Source organism: Primulina eburnea, chromosome 13 (genome assembly GCF_022965805.1).
Source record: "Primulina eburnea isolate SZY01 chromosome 13, ASM2296580v1, whole genome shotgun sequence".
In the NCBI taxonomy this organism is placed as follows: Eukaryota; Viridiplantae; Streptophyta; class Magnoliopsida; order Lamiales; family Gesneriaceae; genus Primulina; species Primulina eburnea.
In genome coordinates, this window is record NC_133113.1 from 21,244,787 (window position 1) to 21,263,274 (window position 18,488).

Sequence of the window (18,488 nt, forward strand, 5' to 3'; positions counted from 1 at the left end):
GATGTTTTAACTGAGCATGAGTTTTTATCAAATTGTACCAAAAATCCATTGTCGCATAACTGACTTCTACTAATCAAGTTATATTTTAGATTTTCTACCAATAAAACATCTTTAATAGTAAAGTTACCATGGATAATCTTACCCTTACCCACGGTTTTACCTTTGGAATTATCTCCGAAACTGATGTTTGGACCACTATATTTGGTCAGTTGAGATAGCATACTTGCATCTCCTGTCATATGTCGTGAGCAACCGCTGTCCAAATACCATATTGAATTTTTATCTGTACCTGTTACCTGCAAGCACATACATAATATGATTTGGTACCCATATCTATTTGGGTCCACGACTTATTAGTCCCTTTGGAATCCATACTTGGATTAGTCTAACTGTCTTTCCAGTAGCTATGTTCCAAATTGTTTTTCTCGGCTTCTGTGTGTTAGGTGTGTGTTGTACAGATGACACAGTATGCATTTTGATTTGGTTCGACTGATTGTTTAGTCTGTATCTTTTCTGGACTGGTTTGCAGTTGTGATAATTCGAATAGTTATTTGAACGATTCCTTCCAAACATTTTTGATGACTGACTTACTGAGTCAGTAGAGATTTTTGGACTGTAACCAACTCCATGTCTTTTGCCCTTATACATATTCTCAATGGATTGTTCATTCATTTTGCTAGGCTCAAATTTTTCTTGATCTACTGTTGATCTGACAAATTGAATGTACTTTCCTTTGTTTACTGTCAACTGTGGTTGTGTATCTTTTGAAAGTGTTTCTCCTTGATTACTGAACCCTAAACCAGTTTTGTCAGAAACTGATTTTTGAGAATTATGCATCTCATTCAATGCAGTAGACGACTTATTCCAAGATTGAATGAGTTCAGTCTGTTTTGAATTTTCAAGGATCAATTTCTGGATCAGTGACTGATCTTTCTTTTTCTCCGCTTTTAGCTCAGCAATTTCCCTTCTTAGACTCAACTCATCAACTGATTCATCAGTTTTGGTTTTGTTGTCTATGGGATCATTTTGCTTTGATTTCATTTCCTCAAATGATGATGCAAGTTTCTGGTACTCATTTACCATATCATGCAATGTCAAAATGAGTTATTCTCTTGTAAAATCAATTGAACTAAAATCAAATACCTGTTGACTTGTAGATTCTGCTTCAGCATCATTTGCCATTAGACATTTGACTTCCTCTTCATCACTTGAGCTATATGAGCTTTCTGGTTCTGATTCATCACTATCAGTTTATGCCCATTTGGATTTGTTCACTTCTGCTAATAGAACTTCGTATTTCTTTCTGTTGGTTTTCTTATCATCTCTGGGCCTTCTCTTATGCTCATATGGTTTTTTTCTTTTGTCAGTTGATCCTTGACTGTCCTTTTTAGGTTTAGGACAGTCTGCAATGTAATGACCTGTTTTGCCACAATTGTAGCAAGCATTTGTTTCTTCTTTTGAATTATTTTTCTGGTATTGCTTCTGAAAGTTTCCTTGGTTCTTTCTCATGAACCTCCCGAACTTTTTGATGAATAATGACATTGCATCATTGCTTAACTGATCAACATATTTCTCAGCTGAACTGCTTGATTCAGTTCTGACAGCTGCTAAGGCAGTTGTAGTTGTAGGAGTAGATGGTTCTCCTTCTCTGTTCTGCATTTCAAATTCATAAGCTTTTAAATCAGCAAACAGTTCATGAATTTCGATCTGGTTCAAGTCTTTTGATTCTCTCATAGCCATAGTTTTGACGTCCCATTCCTTTGGAAGACCTCTCATTACTTTTAATGCAACCTCTTTGTTAGTATGCACTTTTCCGAGTGCATTTAATTCATTTACAATACTGCTCACCCTTTCATCATACTCATTCATTGACTCTCCAACCTTCATTTTGATATTGTCAAATTTCTGGACAGCAACAGATAGTTTATTTTCTTTTGTTTGGTCATTTCCTTCATATAACTGAATCAACTTCTCCCAAATTTCTTTTGCTGTTTTGCACATCTTTATTTTGTGGAAGGTTTCTTTATCCAGTGTTTTGTATAGAGTATCTTTGGCCACATTGTCAAGATTGGCTTTTCTCTTGTCCTCAGTTGTCCACTCTTCTCTGGGCTTCTGAATTCTCTGTGGTGCCCCTTCAGTTATGGCTATTGCTGTGTTTGCTTTCAGAATCTTCATGGGTCCGTCTGTTATGACAAACCACATATCATCATCTTGTGCAGCTAAGTGAGCTTGCATTCTGATTTTCCAGTCATCAAAATCTTCTCTTGAGAACATAGGAATTTTATTGAAAGAAGTCATGCTAACATATTTATAGATCAGAAGTATTCAAAAACAAGATTCAACTGCTCTGATACCACTTGATAGGATCGGTTCTCGTAATAAGAGTGTTTAGAAGGGGGGGGAGGGGGTTTGAATAAACACTCACACTTAAAAATGTTCTTTAACAATATTTGAGTTCGGTTTGGTGACAAACTGAATCTCGGAATCTTGTTGGTCAATAACAATCAGTTAAACTAGAATAGTTGCGGAAAGTAACTGATTGAAAGATAGAATACGAAACTGAAAGAAATATGCAAGAGTTGTTTCTGGATGTTCGGAGAATTTAATTACTCCTACGTCACCCCTTCTATCACAAGGATAGGATATTCACTAAAAGACTTTGATCAAGTACAACACTTGTACAGACCCACTTCAGTTTGGACTTACAACTGCCAAAACTGAAACTCTTAGTTCTACACAATATTTTCAGTACGTAACTGATATTAGCACAATTGATTCTAACAGCTTTTAGATAGTGCTAATAAGCTCAGATTGTAGCCTTGATTGCTACGAATAATTCAAATGAGAGTGAGCTGAGATTTTGACAGAGTAACAGCAAGCTTATCGTCTCTACTTTATCTGCTGTTCTTCAGTTATATTTATACTTCATTTTCAACGGTAACTTTGATATGTATTTGAATTCTAGTATCCGTTGATTGCCACTTCATCATTCCTTGGGCAATGTTCTCTTCATTGATTGTGATACGGCGTCTTAATTGCAATAGCCGAAACACATTGTTCTATGCTGTAATGATTGAAGTGCGAAGTTCTTGTAATCTGTTATGTCTCCTTTGTTCTTTCCCGAGACGTCTTCAGTTGACAAACTGATCAGTTGATCAGTTTGCCTTATATCATTGTATCAACTTGCTTCAGTTGCCGAATTTGCTTGTGCGCATCAGTTGATTCATATTTTGTTAATCGATTGATTTATGTTTTGTCAAACTCCAGAATCTAGTTTCCAACACAGATGCTAGTCTCGAGCTCAAGTGACTTTTATCCCTGTTTTAGGCGGCTGAATTGACTAGGAACGAATTTAGAATATGCAGTGTTACAAATGAGTTTCAACATCGAATTATGATTAATTTGTATTAAAGCATAATCAAGGACTTTATCTATGCTGCTTGCATGGGTATACAGATAAAGTATAACGAAACCATTAAAAATAAATTATATTAAAATAAAGATTGTTTATTACACTTGAGTCAATAAATTCCCTGTCAATAAATTCCCTAGCCAATTATACAAAAATAATCAATCTATAAGTTTCATTAATAATAATAATTTTTATTCGACGTCATAATGGAGTTTCAAATAAGATGATGTAGAATCCCATTAAACAGAGCAAATTAACTTCCAGACATCCCGACCCGTCACAACAGATATTATCAACAGAATTTTTTTAATAATTATATTTGACACATTGTTTTACAAACCCACCGTAATACGAAGAAGAGTGGACTGGCTGAAAAATTAACAACCCAGTCCACTATTTGGATTTGGCGGGCCAGGCCTCGACAACTTTAGACTCTTCCCTGCGTCGCGAGACAACTTGAACTCGGAGCTGCTTGGTGATTTGGAAAATGGAGGAGACGATGGCGGAGCCTGGCGAGATACTTCTGGATGTCACATGGTGGGAAATTAGGCTGTGAACAGTTCATTGTTAGCTAGAGCTAATATGGTGCAGATTGCTCCGGAAACAGGCAAACAGGTCCATCTTGCTTGAAGAACATCGGGTTAAAGCCGAAACAGAGCGTGCTAAGACCCCGGTGGACTTCACAACCTTGCAGCTCCATAACTTGATGTATGAGAAAAATCACTACGTCAAAGCTATAAAAGCTTGCAAATATTTCAGGACTAAGTACCCCGACATTGATCTTGGACCTGAGGAAGAGTTTTTCTCGAATGCTACAGAGGAGATAAAAAGCCCTGTATTATCAACTGATAGCAACCATGACTTGATACTTAAAAGGCTCAACTATGAGCAATTCCAGGTAAACCTTTTAGTACGATTTCATTTTGTCTTTTGCTCATTTACTCCTTAACTCTTCTTCTCTCCAACATTCCCCCTCTCCTTCTTTGTGTCTGTTAGCTCGTGTGTTAGATAGTCAATGCATTAAATAACGCTGTTGAGGAAATGACGTATTTACATATTTGCTTGTCAGCGTAAAGAATTATGTAAGCTACGCGATAAATTGGAACAACAAAAGAAAGTTCTTCAAGAGACCATTGCTAACAGGAAAAAGTTCTTATCAAGCCTCCCTTCACACCTCAAAGCTCTCAAGAAAGCATCCTTGCCTGTGCAGCATCAGTTAGGTGTTCTGCACACCAAGAATCTGAAGCAGCAGCAATTAGCAGAATTGCTTCCACCTCCTTTATACGTGACCTATTCTCAATTATTTGCTCACAAGGAAGCCTTTGGAGAGAATATTGAACTGGAGATTACTGGAAATATTAAGGACGCTTTGGCTTTTACCCGCCGGCTGGCAAACAAGGACACTGGTAACTATGCCTACTAATCTTTAAGGTTGTTGGGTTACATTACATAGTTTTATGTACCTCTCCATTTCTATGCACGAGACATTACATTTGTTGTTGCAAATGTTGGGGCATTGATTTGTATGTGCTTAGATGTGAATGAAAATATTCGATATTAAGCAGGGAAGAAAATTATTATAACAAGGATTGGAATGCTGTTGACTTTTGTACCATTAGTTTGTTTGATTCTACAAGTGCTCGATCGGGGTTTTAACTTGTTTTATTTTTCTCTAATTTTGTATTTCTTGGAGTACTGCTCTTTAAGCGAATCCAATTAATATTACCTAATCCATTAATTTTTAGCTACATCTACGAACTTAGAGAATTCAAAGTTAGAAGATGATGTGCCTGATGAAGAAGAAGATGATGGTCAACGGAGGAGAAAGCGACCAAAGAAGGTTCCAGGCATGGAAAATCTTGACCAGTCTGGAATATATCAGAGTCATCCTCTGAAAGTTTCCCTACACATCCATGATGATGAGGCTTCCAATTCAAACTCGGCAAAACTTATTACCTTGAAGTTTGAATACTTGATAAAGTTGAATGTCGTGTGTGTAGGAGTGGAGGATTCTGATGAAGTTCTTCCAAATAGTATATTGTGTAACTTGTTTCCTGATGACGCTGGTCTTGAGCTCCCTCAGCAGGTTTGATTGTGAGATTGTGCATTACTGATGAACTTAATGCATGCTTCGTTAGCATTAAAGTGATCAGTTTCAATGTTTGCAGTCAGCCAAGCTCTGCATTGGAAATTCTTGTTCATTTGATGAAAGGAGAACTTTACGACCATACAAATGGGCTCAGCATTTGGCAGGCATTGATTTTTTGCCAGAGGTGTCTCCACTGGTTTCAGTTACTGAAGATCCAAATATGGAAACTGTTAAGCACTCTTCCATTTTATCGGCTCTGTCATTGTATCGTCAGCAGAATAGGGTTGAGACAGTTGTGCAAAGGATTCGTGCTCGGAAAAAGTCGCAGCTGGCTCTTGAGTGAGTCGCTGCCCAGAATGTTTATTGTAGCAATGCATTGTTAAAAACGATAGATCTGTAAGGGTATCAGGGTATGAAAAGAATAAGTTGAAACTGATTGCGCTCTGTGTACCATTTGTAGTGTTGGAATCTGTTTTAATATCATAGCATATATAGATATTTTGGGTCTCTTCCGAATTTGAATTTGACTTTCCTCTGTATCCTACGAAGTGTCTTGTGGAGATGTCTAGTCTTTGTGTTCTCACTTTGATTAATATCTTGAATAGTTCTACTCTCCTGTATCATGGCTTGTTTAATGTTTGTTTAAAGCTGGAAATCTTGGTTGACTTATAGGGAGTTAACATGGGTTATTAGCAATGGTCTCGGCACGAGTCTTCTAACAGGAAAAAGACAAAAGATCAAATACCTTTTTGTAGTTTTTTGGTTCATAACTTGTAAATGTCATCGGTAAGATCTCAATCACTTTATAATAATTGTATCATACAAGTCGTCTATTTCATTGTAAAACAGATCCCAAACTCGTTAAACATATATAGAAATTTAAAAGAAAATAAGTTTTTATTTTCGTTAGTTTACTAATCTCTGAGGGAATGGACCATGAGCAAAATATAATCAATCTCTTTCATTCGGGGAAAAAAGCACATCTTTTTTTTTTTTTTTTGGGTTATAGTCATTTATAAGTTCTGATTTGATTTTTAAGCAAAACTGACAATTATAATTTAAAGCATAATAACCGACTCTGTTATAATACATATCATTATAAATTTATGATCAATTCAACCAAAATTTGGTACTTATGACTTACCAAAAAAAGAAAGTGGATCGGCTTGTCCTAATTATTACCATATTCGCTAGATGGCAAACGATTTAGATAAAAGACATTCTTCAATCAGACGTAATGTGACATAATAGTTGATCTCCATACTCTTTTAAGTAAAATTCATGCACTTTATTAATTATTAAACACCGTACTTATTCAACAACATTATAAGGGAATGTCTACATGACTGGCTTTTGCCTAAGGTTAGAAAACTTTTAACTTTTGGAAAATTATTAATTATGTGAATAAGGGTATTAGGTAAGAAATTGTCCGAAAGAGAATAATATCTTTATAAATTTAAATTTTAGGAATTAATTTATGAAAATAAACAGCTGCATGCCAAGGACTAATTGTGTTTGCCTGGAAAGATTAAGGTTAAGAATGGGTATAGAAAAAAAACAGTAAGACAAATGGAAACATAGCCTGTTAGACATGGAAGTGGGCCGGTCCATGAGTTGAGTTGGGAACACGTGCTTTGACTTTTAGACCCAAGTGCTTTTTATCTACCTGGGTTTTCGGATGGATTTAATGTAAAAATTCATTTATATTTAATAGAGACGAGCCCAATCACATTTATTCTAGAATTAGCTCTCCAACACTGTCTCCTCCATATGCATAGGAGTCGCTCGAATCCTAATTTACAACAAATGATACAAGAGTATTTGGCACAAATATCAAGTGATGCGACCAACTCTAAGACACCCATCAAGTCATAGGCAACAAAAATTTCCGGCCAAAACAGACTAGCCAAGAAGAACTAGTTTACCTTCTCAGTCGTTACGTCTGCGCTTTCTAAAATGTCTGAGAATAAAACTGTCAGCGTATAGAGGATAATTTGTCTGGATCAAACCCTTCAAGCATTTCCAGTAGGAGAAATCCACCAATTCTCCATCTTTACGGACTAGGAATAAACATCTCGAACCCTCAAAATCAGGATGGTACCCAATCTGTCAAGTGCACACAAGAAACAAAGGGTATATTAGGTTATGTATTTTCGAAAAATATTTCCTGAAAATGTATTCTCAGAAAAATGAAACCAGGAACATGATCTACGGTTGGCTGTAATTTTTAAAGGATTTTGTGTTTCCGAGAATTCCATGAAACACAAACTCACAATGTAAAATTTTCGTACCCTTTATTTCATGTAATAGAGCCATCTTTTATTCTAGTACCATGAAACATGTACAGTCAAAACAGAACAAACTTTTAGATTCCTTTTATCCAAGTGCCATGAATAAAATTAATACCATTTTATTTCTGCACACAATCTATTAAGCGCATATCTATCACACATTAAAGGTTATTTTCACACTAGTTATCAATACTCAATTTTACAAGAGATGACCATACTTTTTCCAGAGTTGTTTTAGTTTCCATCAAAACGACAATTTTATTTAATAACCCAAGGATATTCCAGTATATTTTCTCAGTTATAATGTTTCTCGTATTCTTCAATATCTTTAGTTTACATCAAACACTTCTTTTCAATATACATATATATATTGTTTGCTGAAATACTTAATTCAGTATTTCCAAGATGATAGTTAAAAGTCCTCACTTCTGTTCAAAACGGTATTAATCCCCCATTACTTTCAACAATCTACCATGGAATAAGCATCCATTTAATGTTATGAGCGCGCGCGTGTACGCACACACACACACACACACACACACACACACACACACACACATATATATATATAGAGAGAGAGAGAGACCGTGATGTAATCAACTCCACATCCAATCTTCTTTCTATACTCAGGGTGATATGCAAGCAACCTCTCAAGAATTATTTTCTCGTGTTCTGGACTCAATCTATCTCCACTTTCATATCTGCAGAGGAGACAAATTATATGTGTTTGGTCAATACGAATGTAATAAGCACTAAAATCCTAGGCGTGCTGATGCCCTGGAAGACAATCAAGTGTAAAGCTTAAAACCTTGATCTTTTAATAATACACACATGGTATATTTGTAATAGTTACATACACATAAACAGTGTGTGGTAGAAGCAAGGGATACTATTGGAGTTGGGACTGAAATGGTTACCTGGATAGTATTTGAGATATATTACAAATTATGAACGAATATAAATTGACATGTAAATCGAAATCAAGAATCAGACTTCACCATCTTACAAGTTGGAAATGGAAATTAATTGTGAGCATCAAGTCTTGAATAATACCATTCTAAGCACAAACATCATCACATTTGTCATTCTCAATGGACACAATAACTAGAAACAATTGGACCGGTTCGAATACAATTTTTTCCTTGAATGATATTTATTATTTACTATCCATATTCTAACCTATCAATTGTAGAATTCATATCCATTAAACCTATACTCCTACATGTTCCAGCATCAGCTTGGCCATCCAACAGCTCTCAGTTACTTGCAATAACTTCACAATTAAACTATTATGCAACCTTCGTCCATATTCAAAATGAGTAACTTATTCATATGAACAGCTTTGAGGTTTAATAAGACAATTACAGCATCCGAATGGGAATTGGGCATACTCACTGAAACATCCAAATGCGGACCATTTTATCTTTCCGTATCCTTCCTTATTCTTGCAATAATGTAAATAAATTAATAAAATTTAGCAGACAAATGAGCAATCACGCACAAAAATTGCTAAATTTAAAGGAACTGGAACGCAATCCATAAAATATAAAAGATTGCGAAAAAAGAGAGAGGAAAGAGCTTACTTTCCAGAATGCAGGATCATTCTCACAAAGCCCACCAGCGGCACGGTATCCTCCAAAATCTGGTCCTCCCAATCCACCCAGGCATCACCACCTCCACCACCCACTTTCCCACTTGCTTTCTCCGGCATTTCATCAGCAGAGTGTGACACAGCAGGCTTCCTCAGAAAATCCGACCCATACGCCGCCGTCTCCTCGCCACTCCGGACGACCCGGCCTTTATCGTAAAACTAATACGCAATCTTGGACTATTGAATGGAAAAGATAACAAAAATGGAGATGCAGTTAGGTTCTGTGAGATGGAATTTCTTCGAAAGGCACCGATTGGTGGAGGATTCGAAAAAGGAATTAAAGCCATTTTGATGATGAAGTAAAGAGGAAGAGAATTATTTTACTGCTTCACTACATATACTTGACATTTTGTTCATCGTTTGCGGTACTGCCTGTAGAGCTTTCGTTCAAACAAATCATAAGGTGGATTACGTAAGGTGATTTTCATGGAAAAAAAGTCGAGTCTCCTCCTTCCTGTATGCAAATCGGAGATTTGTAACCGAATTACAAACCGCCAATAATTTTGGTATCTAATTTGAGACCGAAGTTTGAAATATCGGTCGCTAAATAAATTAGAGACCCATAGATTTTGTCGGTCACCGATTCTATATATCGGTCTCTAAGTTGAGACCGATATAGTGTATCGGTTTCAAATTAGAGATCGATATAATCTATCAGTCTCTAATTTGATACCGAAGCTTGTAATATCGGTCACTAAATTTATTTCTTCACATTTTTTTATTTAATATTATTTTTGTATCACGACTTTTTATTCTACTTACAAATTGAATACTGAATTTTATTTATGTCTCTAATCGGAGACCGATAAATTTGAGACCGATGACGTTGTCAGTTAGTAATGTGAGACCGAAATACTAAAGTGGTCTTATTTTTCTGTAGACTAATCTGTGTTTTTCTTGTAGTGTTCTCTTTTTCTTAAGCTTTATCGAGCCCATTTATGTTCTCTTTTTTTGTGGGGCTTTATATCTTTTTCAATTTTGTGGCAAAATCATTTCCAAAATTAATGAACTCATACTGTTCAATTGATAGGTCTCTCGATCGGTCGTAGTGTTTGCTTTTATAATGTTTAAATTTTCTATATATTCTAATTTTGTATAAACTATTTAATGATATGCATTTGCGAGCGATAACATCTCCTTAAAAAAGTCAAATTTTCAGTCTACACAAGTTAACGTGCACGACTTTGAAGCAAGAAAAGTGTGGAGTTACGTTCTTCCAAAAGAATTACCCTTTTATTTATAAGTTTTTGCATATAGGAATATTTTATATACACGTTGTTTATTGAAAACCACGAAAGCCACGTGTGATCTCCCAAAAACTGCACATTCCGATCGATAATCATCAAGCTATCAATTTAAACTAAATATTGATAGTTCGTAACTTGTTCAAATTCATGCAAACTAGAAATTATTGGTAAAAAGAATCGAACAGAAATTCAAATTGTAAAGCCTAAAATCAGTATACGTAAATCCATGCATATATTTAATTTATGAAATTTATTATTTTAATTATTTATGTTTATTTAATGTATGTTAAAATGTTTTCTAGAGTTTTATGTTTCAGGCGATTATTCGAGGCGAGATCGAGGAAAGGAGATAGGGACGATTTTTTTTAGTAAATTTTAATACAGTATTTTATTTAAGATAAGGATGGAGTATTTTAAATAATTTAATTAATTTTAGTAATTTAAGAGCTTAATTATTTAAATGATTAATTGATTTTAAAATTTTAGAGTTGTAGTATTTGTGCATCTTATTTAAATTTAAAATTTATAGTGGGGTTAATATGAGATTTATTTTAAATTAGTATGTTAAATGTTTTTAAATAGATTTTTAGTATATTAAATACATATGTTACAATTGTTTATATATATGTAGGTATATATATATACACATATATATATCAACACACAAGCACACACACTTTGACTCACACACACACTCACACATTTACACACACATATACACGTACACACACACACAACACAATACACAAAACAAAACATGCTATTAAACTTTTTGACTAAAGAGAAGGTTGTGTTTTTAAAACACTCCTCTCTCAATTTATTTATTTCATTTTCTTCCTTCTTTTTTTTTTCATTCAACGAGCACATCTCCTCTAAAAATTTCCAGCATATATTTAGTAAGTTTTCTTTGAAGAAATTGAGCCAAGTTCGTCCCGGATCGTCTCCCGTATCATCTCCGCTTCGGTATCGTCGTTTCGGTATTTTTAAATATAAAAAAGCACGTATATTCTGTTCTTGAAGCATCGATCTTGTCATATTATGCGTTGTGTTGTTATTTATGCAAAAATTATATGTGCGATGCGTAGAAGTTTGAGCAATCACGTCTAGATCAAGTTTGAAACAATTTTGGATCACCAAATTCACGTTTTTGTTGTTCTATAAAATATTGCGATTTTTCGGTACATATTTTGAGAAAACTTTTAATTACAAAAACGTATATCTTTTCGATACGTTCGATTTGATAAAAAATTGAGTTATTTGGATTAAAAACGAGTGAGTTATGGTGTTTTTAGTATGACTGCTATTTTTAGATCCGAAAACTCATGTTTCGCTGTTCTTTCGAAAACTGTGATTTTTCGGTACATATTTTGAGAAAACTTTTAATTACAAAAACGTAGATCTTTTCGATACGTTCGATTTGATATAAAATTCGAGTTATTTGGATTAAAAACGAGTGAGTTATGGTGTTTTTAGTATGACTGCTATTTTTAGATCTGAAAACTCATGTTTCGTTATTCTTTCGAAAACTGCGATTTTTCGTTACATATTTTGAGAAAACTTTTAATTACAAAAACGTAGATCTTTTCGATACGTTCGATTTGATATAAAATTCGAGTTATTTGGATTAAAACGAGTGAGTTATGGTGTTTTTAGTATGATTGCTCAAATCGTGTTTCAAGAAAGTTATGAATTTTAATATGTTCTTGAAGTTTTTATGTTGCAAGCTTTGTTGGGGATCGACGAGTGATCGTTGTTGCATATAAGAAAGTTAGTAATGATGTTTAGAGTATTTTTGAGGTTTTGATTCATGTCGTTAAGAGCTTGAATTACTAAGATGTCGTAAGAAATAAACTTTAATATAAATGACAATATTTTGGGTCGTATGAATTGTAGGGTGATTATAAAAGTTTAGTTCATTGTTATGGTGTCCTAGAATGGTCTCATAGTGATGAATCTTGATGCCTTATGTGTTAATTGGGAGAATAGACATGTCGCAAAATTTTCATAAAATAATTCGTCGAACAGAGCGGACACGGACCCGGACACGGAGGTAGGCACGGTGTCCGTGCCTTCTTATTTCATCACAACAATTTTTAAGCGCACGGACACGGACCATGATACGGACCTAGGGACGGGGTCCGTGTACCTTCAGATTTTAGGTATATTCTTTTATTATTTAAGGTTTGATTTGAGGTTTTATACCATGGTTTAATATGATGTTTTACAGGGTTATGTCATGGGAAATTATAGAATGTTCTAAGAATTTATTTAGCTTGGGATTAAGCATGACATTTACGTTTAAGTTGTACAAGTTAAGTTTATGTATTCATATTAGTATGTTGCAGCAACAACCCGATTGACATCCAACGAATCCCTCAATGCAAAGTAAGTATGTATGACGTGCAAAGAAAATATTTGAAGTTTTTGAGGTATGCTAAATGTCTTGTGACCAAAAGTGAATGGGTTTGGAAGTCGGTGAACGTGGCCGAGGACCTCTCCACCCCGTTAAATTATGAACGGGTTTGAAGTTAGGATTGGAAAGCGTTAAATGATGAACGGGGACCAATCCGCCCGTTAAATTATGAACGGGTTAGATCATGGTTGTGAAGCGTTAAATTATGAACGTGGATCAACTGGCCTGTTAAATTATGAACAGGGATCTCATGTATGTGGCAGTGGATACGTCCCTGTCAGCCCAGTACTGTGGTTTGTCTGATCAGATATTTATTATGTTATGGGTCACTTGCTTTGAAACATCCTCTACACAAAATGATGAAGTTAAGTATGTTGAAGTATGAAAGCATGTTAAAGAAAAGTTTATGTGATGGCACGTCATATTATGTATGCAAATATGTTCAAAGTTTATGTAAAGAGCAAGTTTATGAAAGTTTAAGTTTATTATGTAAAGTTCAAGTTTGAAGTATGTACGATCTATTTTGAAGTTGTATGCGATTATATTATGTAGTACTCGTTATTCCCAGTTTATACGTGTTGAGTCTTTAGACTCACTAGACTTGATCGATGCAGGTGAGTATGTTGATGAGGAGACAGGAGGTGGCGACCAAGGGGCAGGCTTAGACTGAGTGGAAGGCTAAACCCAAGGACCCCTATGTTTATGTTTTATGAAAACTTTAAAAATATTATGTTTTTATGTTGGTTGTGAGATAATTTGGAATAAGTACTTTGTTGGAAAATTTGAGTATGGGGTGTTGATTTTAAATATTATTATGTTGAATGATAAGTAACGACTGTATGAATTTTATGTTTAAGAAAATTTTTAATTTTTCCGCAAATTTTGAAAAGTAGTAAAGTACGGTTCGTTACACAAATACTATTTAATTAGACAAGGTAAATTTTGTACATACATATATATAGCCAATTAACTATAAATTATTTCACATGTATTGTTTCTTTAGCAGCAACGGATTTCTTGCAATGAGCAATTGCGGATTGAATTGCGGCCTGTAATTCTTCCATGGTACTGTCTCTTGCAGTAGGAGTAGAAGTTCCACTTGCCATCAAAAGGCCACTATTTATTTGTAGGAGAATTCCTCATTGAAGCTGGTGCTGAGAATTCTCCCTCTCAGTTCCTTCTTGTTTCTTACACGTAAATTCCCCGAAATTGACAAATAAGTTTGACGTGGAACTGACCTGAGGATTCATTCTCCTGTTTCTTAAAGAAAGAAATGGATTTATGAATCTCATGAACCTTTTCTTAAGTTGAACTTGGACTTTCTCTTCTGTTTTCCATCTGTTTCTTGTCTACCCTTGTCCTGTTTTTCTTCGCACCCCTTTCGAAAACCCAAAGAAAGAGAAGGATATTGGTTTCCTAGGTCTCCTAGCTTCTTCTTTCAAAACAACTTTCTTGGCTAGTGGGATTAATATGATCAATGCTGATGTATTCTTTCTGGTCGGTGTAAGTATTGGAGCTCGAGTTATGTTCTCCAGGAAGTTCTTCAATTGGGAGGGTGAAACTGTCGAATGAATCGGTGGAGGAGCGGGGGTAGATAGGGTGATTAGAGAGGTAGTGCAAAGGAAGTAAATGCCCATGGAAGAAAATTTTGTCTGCAGGCGATAAGTTGATGGCAAATGAAGGGTTGGATTTGTTTTGAAAGGGAACTTCCGACTGCGGATGGAGGGAGGTTGTGAAGGAGAATTCATGGTTAGGAGAGGATGTTGGTGACAGTGGATTGAATTTGTATCCATTAGGGCTCTCTTCTTCTGTATTTCTTTCGATTTGAGACTGTATTTTCATTGCTATCTGTGCTGCCTTTATGGTCACAAACGGTAGCAAGTTTTGTACGAGGGAGAGGATAACGATATGTTCGTATGTGGGAAGAGGGTTGGCGTGTACGAGCAAATTATTTTGTATCTCAAAAACTAGTTAGTGCATGTTGAGTTATCAATTGTATTTATAGAGCTGATAAATGTGGATATATATATATATATATATATATATATATATATATATATATATATATATATATATGTTGTATGGGGTATTCAAAAATGAGAGGATAAGCAAGAAGAAATCAAAAGAATATGGCTTGTAGAGGCAAGTGTTGAACACTTTCTCCTTAAGAAGAATTTGCCCCTCACAATGTGCTAGAGGTTGGTGGCAATCTTCTCCCAAGATACAACTACAACTCTTGAATAATGAGCACTCAAATATTCAAGTTCTAACACAAGGAAATGAAGAAACTCTCTCTTGTTGAAGAAGGAAGAAGAAGATGCAAAAAGATGAGTATGTTGTGTATGTTATGTTTTATTTTCAAAATATCAAGCATTTAATGTTTTTCATGCAAAAGACATGATTTTTCATTCATAGGGAGTGTCCCTTGGCTATTGTAACTGATCAAAATCATCAAACAATGCCAAGAAGATGAAAAAACATCAGAAAATTCGAAAAAACCCGAAGGGACGCGTCTGTGCGCGCAGGGGCGCACGCCCGCTCGCACGCTGCCGAGCGCGCTCGGCAGCGCCTGCCGAGAGCACTCGGCAGGTGCGCGCACATGCGCGCAGGCCCGCGCGCATGTGCGCATGACACTGCCATGCGCGCGCACATGCGCGCGGACCCGCGCACATGTGCGCGCCGGCTACTGTTCATGCCGAAATTTTTTATTTTTTTTTTCCGATTTTTGTCCCTTACATGTTCCGACTACTCGTTTTAAGTTCTTTCAACATTTGATGAACTTTTCTCGAGTTTAATTCAGAACCACCGAACTTGATATTCGTTCATTAAGTTTCGTTCTTCGTTTCGAATTTTTCCAAATCAAACACATTGATTTATTTGCTTAATTTTCATTCATTAAGCACCAAAATTCCAACAATCCCCCACATGAATGAAATTAATGCATGAATGCTCGTGATGCATAAGAGAGAGTATATACGAAAAATTATCACATCAGGAGAGGTAGCTTTTGGCTTTGAACCTGCCGTAGTGGAATACAATCGGATTTACTAGGCCATGAAATGAACGTGATGTCTTGAACTTCTTGGCGGTTCATGTAAACCCAGACAACTGTAGCCACATGATAACCTTTCTTCCATTTCCATTTTGTGTTATCGGTTGTGTCCGTTTTGGCCATGGAACACATCTTGGCTTCATACGTTTTTCATCGAGGCGGCCCATCCTCACACGTACATAGGTGATCTCCTTGTAAAAGGTATCCTACTTACCCCGCTTTTGCAAGCTACGGAATCATTAAAAGTACAATACTTAACCTCACTACCTTTGTAGGTAACTTCACTCATTGTCTTAGGAATGAGGAGTGATTCCACAAGTTCTCATAATTTAGTTGTCCCATTGAACCAAGATCTTGGGATCTCCAATCTACAAGGTTGGGTTGCCACTATGAAAACTTTATTTGGTAGGTTTTAAACCCATTCCTCTTGACAGAAAGTACATTTGATCTCTATTTAATGCTTTTGTAAGCGGATCCGCTAAGTTATCCTTTGATTTAATATAATCAACAGATATAACTCCATTAGAGATCAACTGTCGCACAGTATTATGTCTTCGACGAATGTGTCGAGACTTGCCATTGTACATTGATAAAGATAAAAAATTGTACATTAATTAAATGTTTTATAATATAAATATATAGTTTTTGTTATATTAAATGTTTAAATATTACATGTTTTATAATAAATTGTATAAAATATAAGTTGTGTGTAATTATAAGTTTTTACTATTTTTTACAGGTTCGATAAAACAAGAATAACCTTGGCGTTGCAAATGAGATTAAGATGATTCTTGGACCTGTAGAAAGTTGATTATAATATCTACAATATTGTTGACAAGCATGAGATAAAAATCCTCTCACAATTGGGATCAAATTAAGCAACAAAGAAAGTTACCAAAGGAGTGGCAGTTTTACCATGCTCTAGTATTTTGACCATATCTCTCAAATTACTTGGTCAAATATTCTGAAAAAAATACTACAACTAGACAACTCAATTATCCACATGTTTCTTTTTATGTGAAGAAGCAAATTCGGAGAAGAAGATTTTCAAAAGTGATGTGTAATATAATATTAATTTCTTGGAACGCCAATGAAGACTTATGTGTAAAAAATAATATTTTATTTGTGGTTGTCTCCCCAAATTTGGCTATAAATAGGGGTGCATTGTAATGTATTGAGATATCCCTCATTCTATGAACAAACCTTTGAGTTCATAATATTTCTCTCTATATTTTTCCTTTATTTCTTCATTTAAATATAATTAGCATGTTAATTTCATATTCAAAGTTTTACACTTTGAATAATGAATAACTAACTTCCTAAAGTTGAGATGATAATGTGAAACTCTTGGCATGATAATAAGGTTATTAAAAGGTAAGAATCTATGTTTTATATTATTTAATCATTATTTATTGTTTATGTTATATTTATTTCTTTAAGCATTTTTATACCCTACTTATAAGTGGGAGTTTTGATTTATTGTTGCTATATGTTACACTAAATTCTTGGAACCATTTAAATGTTAGTTTGGTATTACCAACCATTTAAAGTGGATGTCTTGATTTATTATATATAAATATATTATAATATTAAATTCTTGGAACCATTTAAATGTTAGTTTGGTTTTACCAACCATTTAACTTGGATTCCTTGATTTACTATATATAAATATATCATAATAATATTTTCTTGGTGGTCATTTAAATGTTAGTTTGGTTTTACCAACCATTTAAAGTGGGAACCTTGATTTAGTGTTTACAAATATATATATAGCACAATAAATACTTGACCACATTTATAAGTTTTGGTATATATTATATATTTATGAGATAATAATTTATAACATAATATAAATATGATTATTTAATATATTGGAACCATTTTATTAAGTAGATTTCAATATTGTTTGTTAATGTTAACTTTATTAAAATACCAAGAGTGGATCCTTTAATCTCAACTACTTAATTAAAATTTGAACAATTAAAATTTACCCATTAAATATTCAAACAATTAAAATTAAAAAGAAACAAAAACAAAAACAAAACAAAAAGACATTGTAGTGGACTTGTAATTACCTTAGCTTCCCTGTGGATACGATGTTCGGACTCACAGAATTATATTACTTGTGGACAACATGCTCTTGGGAGTGCAACAATCAAAGTCGCAACAAGTTTTTGGCGCCGTTGCCGGGGAAGTATAATTTAATTTCAAGTCTATTTAATATTGTTTATAGTTTATTTTTGTTTATTTGAATTTTTATTGCTTTTGTGTGTTTTTTTTCTTTTTCTTTTGCATTTGCATGAGCATTTGGTCACGTACACTTAGTGGTCGAC

At 34.6% G+C, this 18,488-nt stretch overlaps 2 protein-coding genes and 1 pseudogene across 3 annotated transcripts; 1 reads left to right on the plus strand and 2 right to left on the minus strand.

Moving 5' to 3' along the window:
• Positions 1 to 3,939: 3,939 nt before the first annotated feature.
• LOC140810141 (THO complex subunit 5B-like) lies at positions 3,940 to 6,111 on the plus strand. 2 transcript variants are annotated; one of them, XM_073167970.1, is made up of 4 exons: positions 3,940 to 4,310; positions 4,482 to 4,818; positions 5,158 to 5,498; positions 5,581 to 6,111. In XM_073167970.1, the coding sequence occupies exons 1-4, from the start codon at positions 4,119 to 4,121 to the stop codon at positions 5,842 to 5,844; spliced, it is 1,134 nt and encodes a 377-aa protein (XP_073024071.1). In that variant the 5' UTR covers positions 3,940 to 4,118; the 3' UTR covers positions 5,845 to 6,111. The 2 variants fall into 2 exon arrangements, with proteins under 2 accessions (XP_073024071.1, XP_073024072.1); XM_073167971.1 differs by having other exon boundaries at positions 5,176 to 5,498.
• Positions 6,112 to 7,217: 1,106 nt separating this feature from the next.
• Positions 7,218 to 9,898, minus strand: LOC140810143 (protein DCL, chloroplastic-like). Its single transcript, XM_073167972.1, is given in 4 exon segments — positions 7,218 to 7,607; positions 8,379 to 8,493; positions 9,376 to 9,551; positions 9,554 to 9,898. Coding segments are annotated over 4 exon segments (645 nt in total). The 5' UTR covers positions 9,731 to 9,898; the 3' UTR covers positions 7,218 to 7,430.
• A 4,145-nt stretch (positions 9,899 to 14,043) lies between these two features.
• Positions 14,044 to 15,089, minus strand: LOC140810351 (BRI1 kinase inhibitor 1-like; annotated as a pseudogene).
• Positions 15,090 to 18,488: the final 3,399 nt, after the last annotated feature.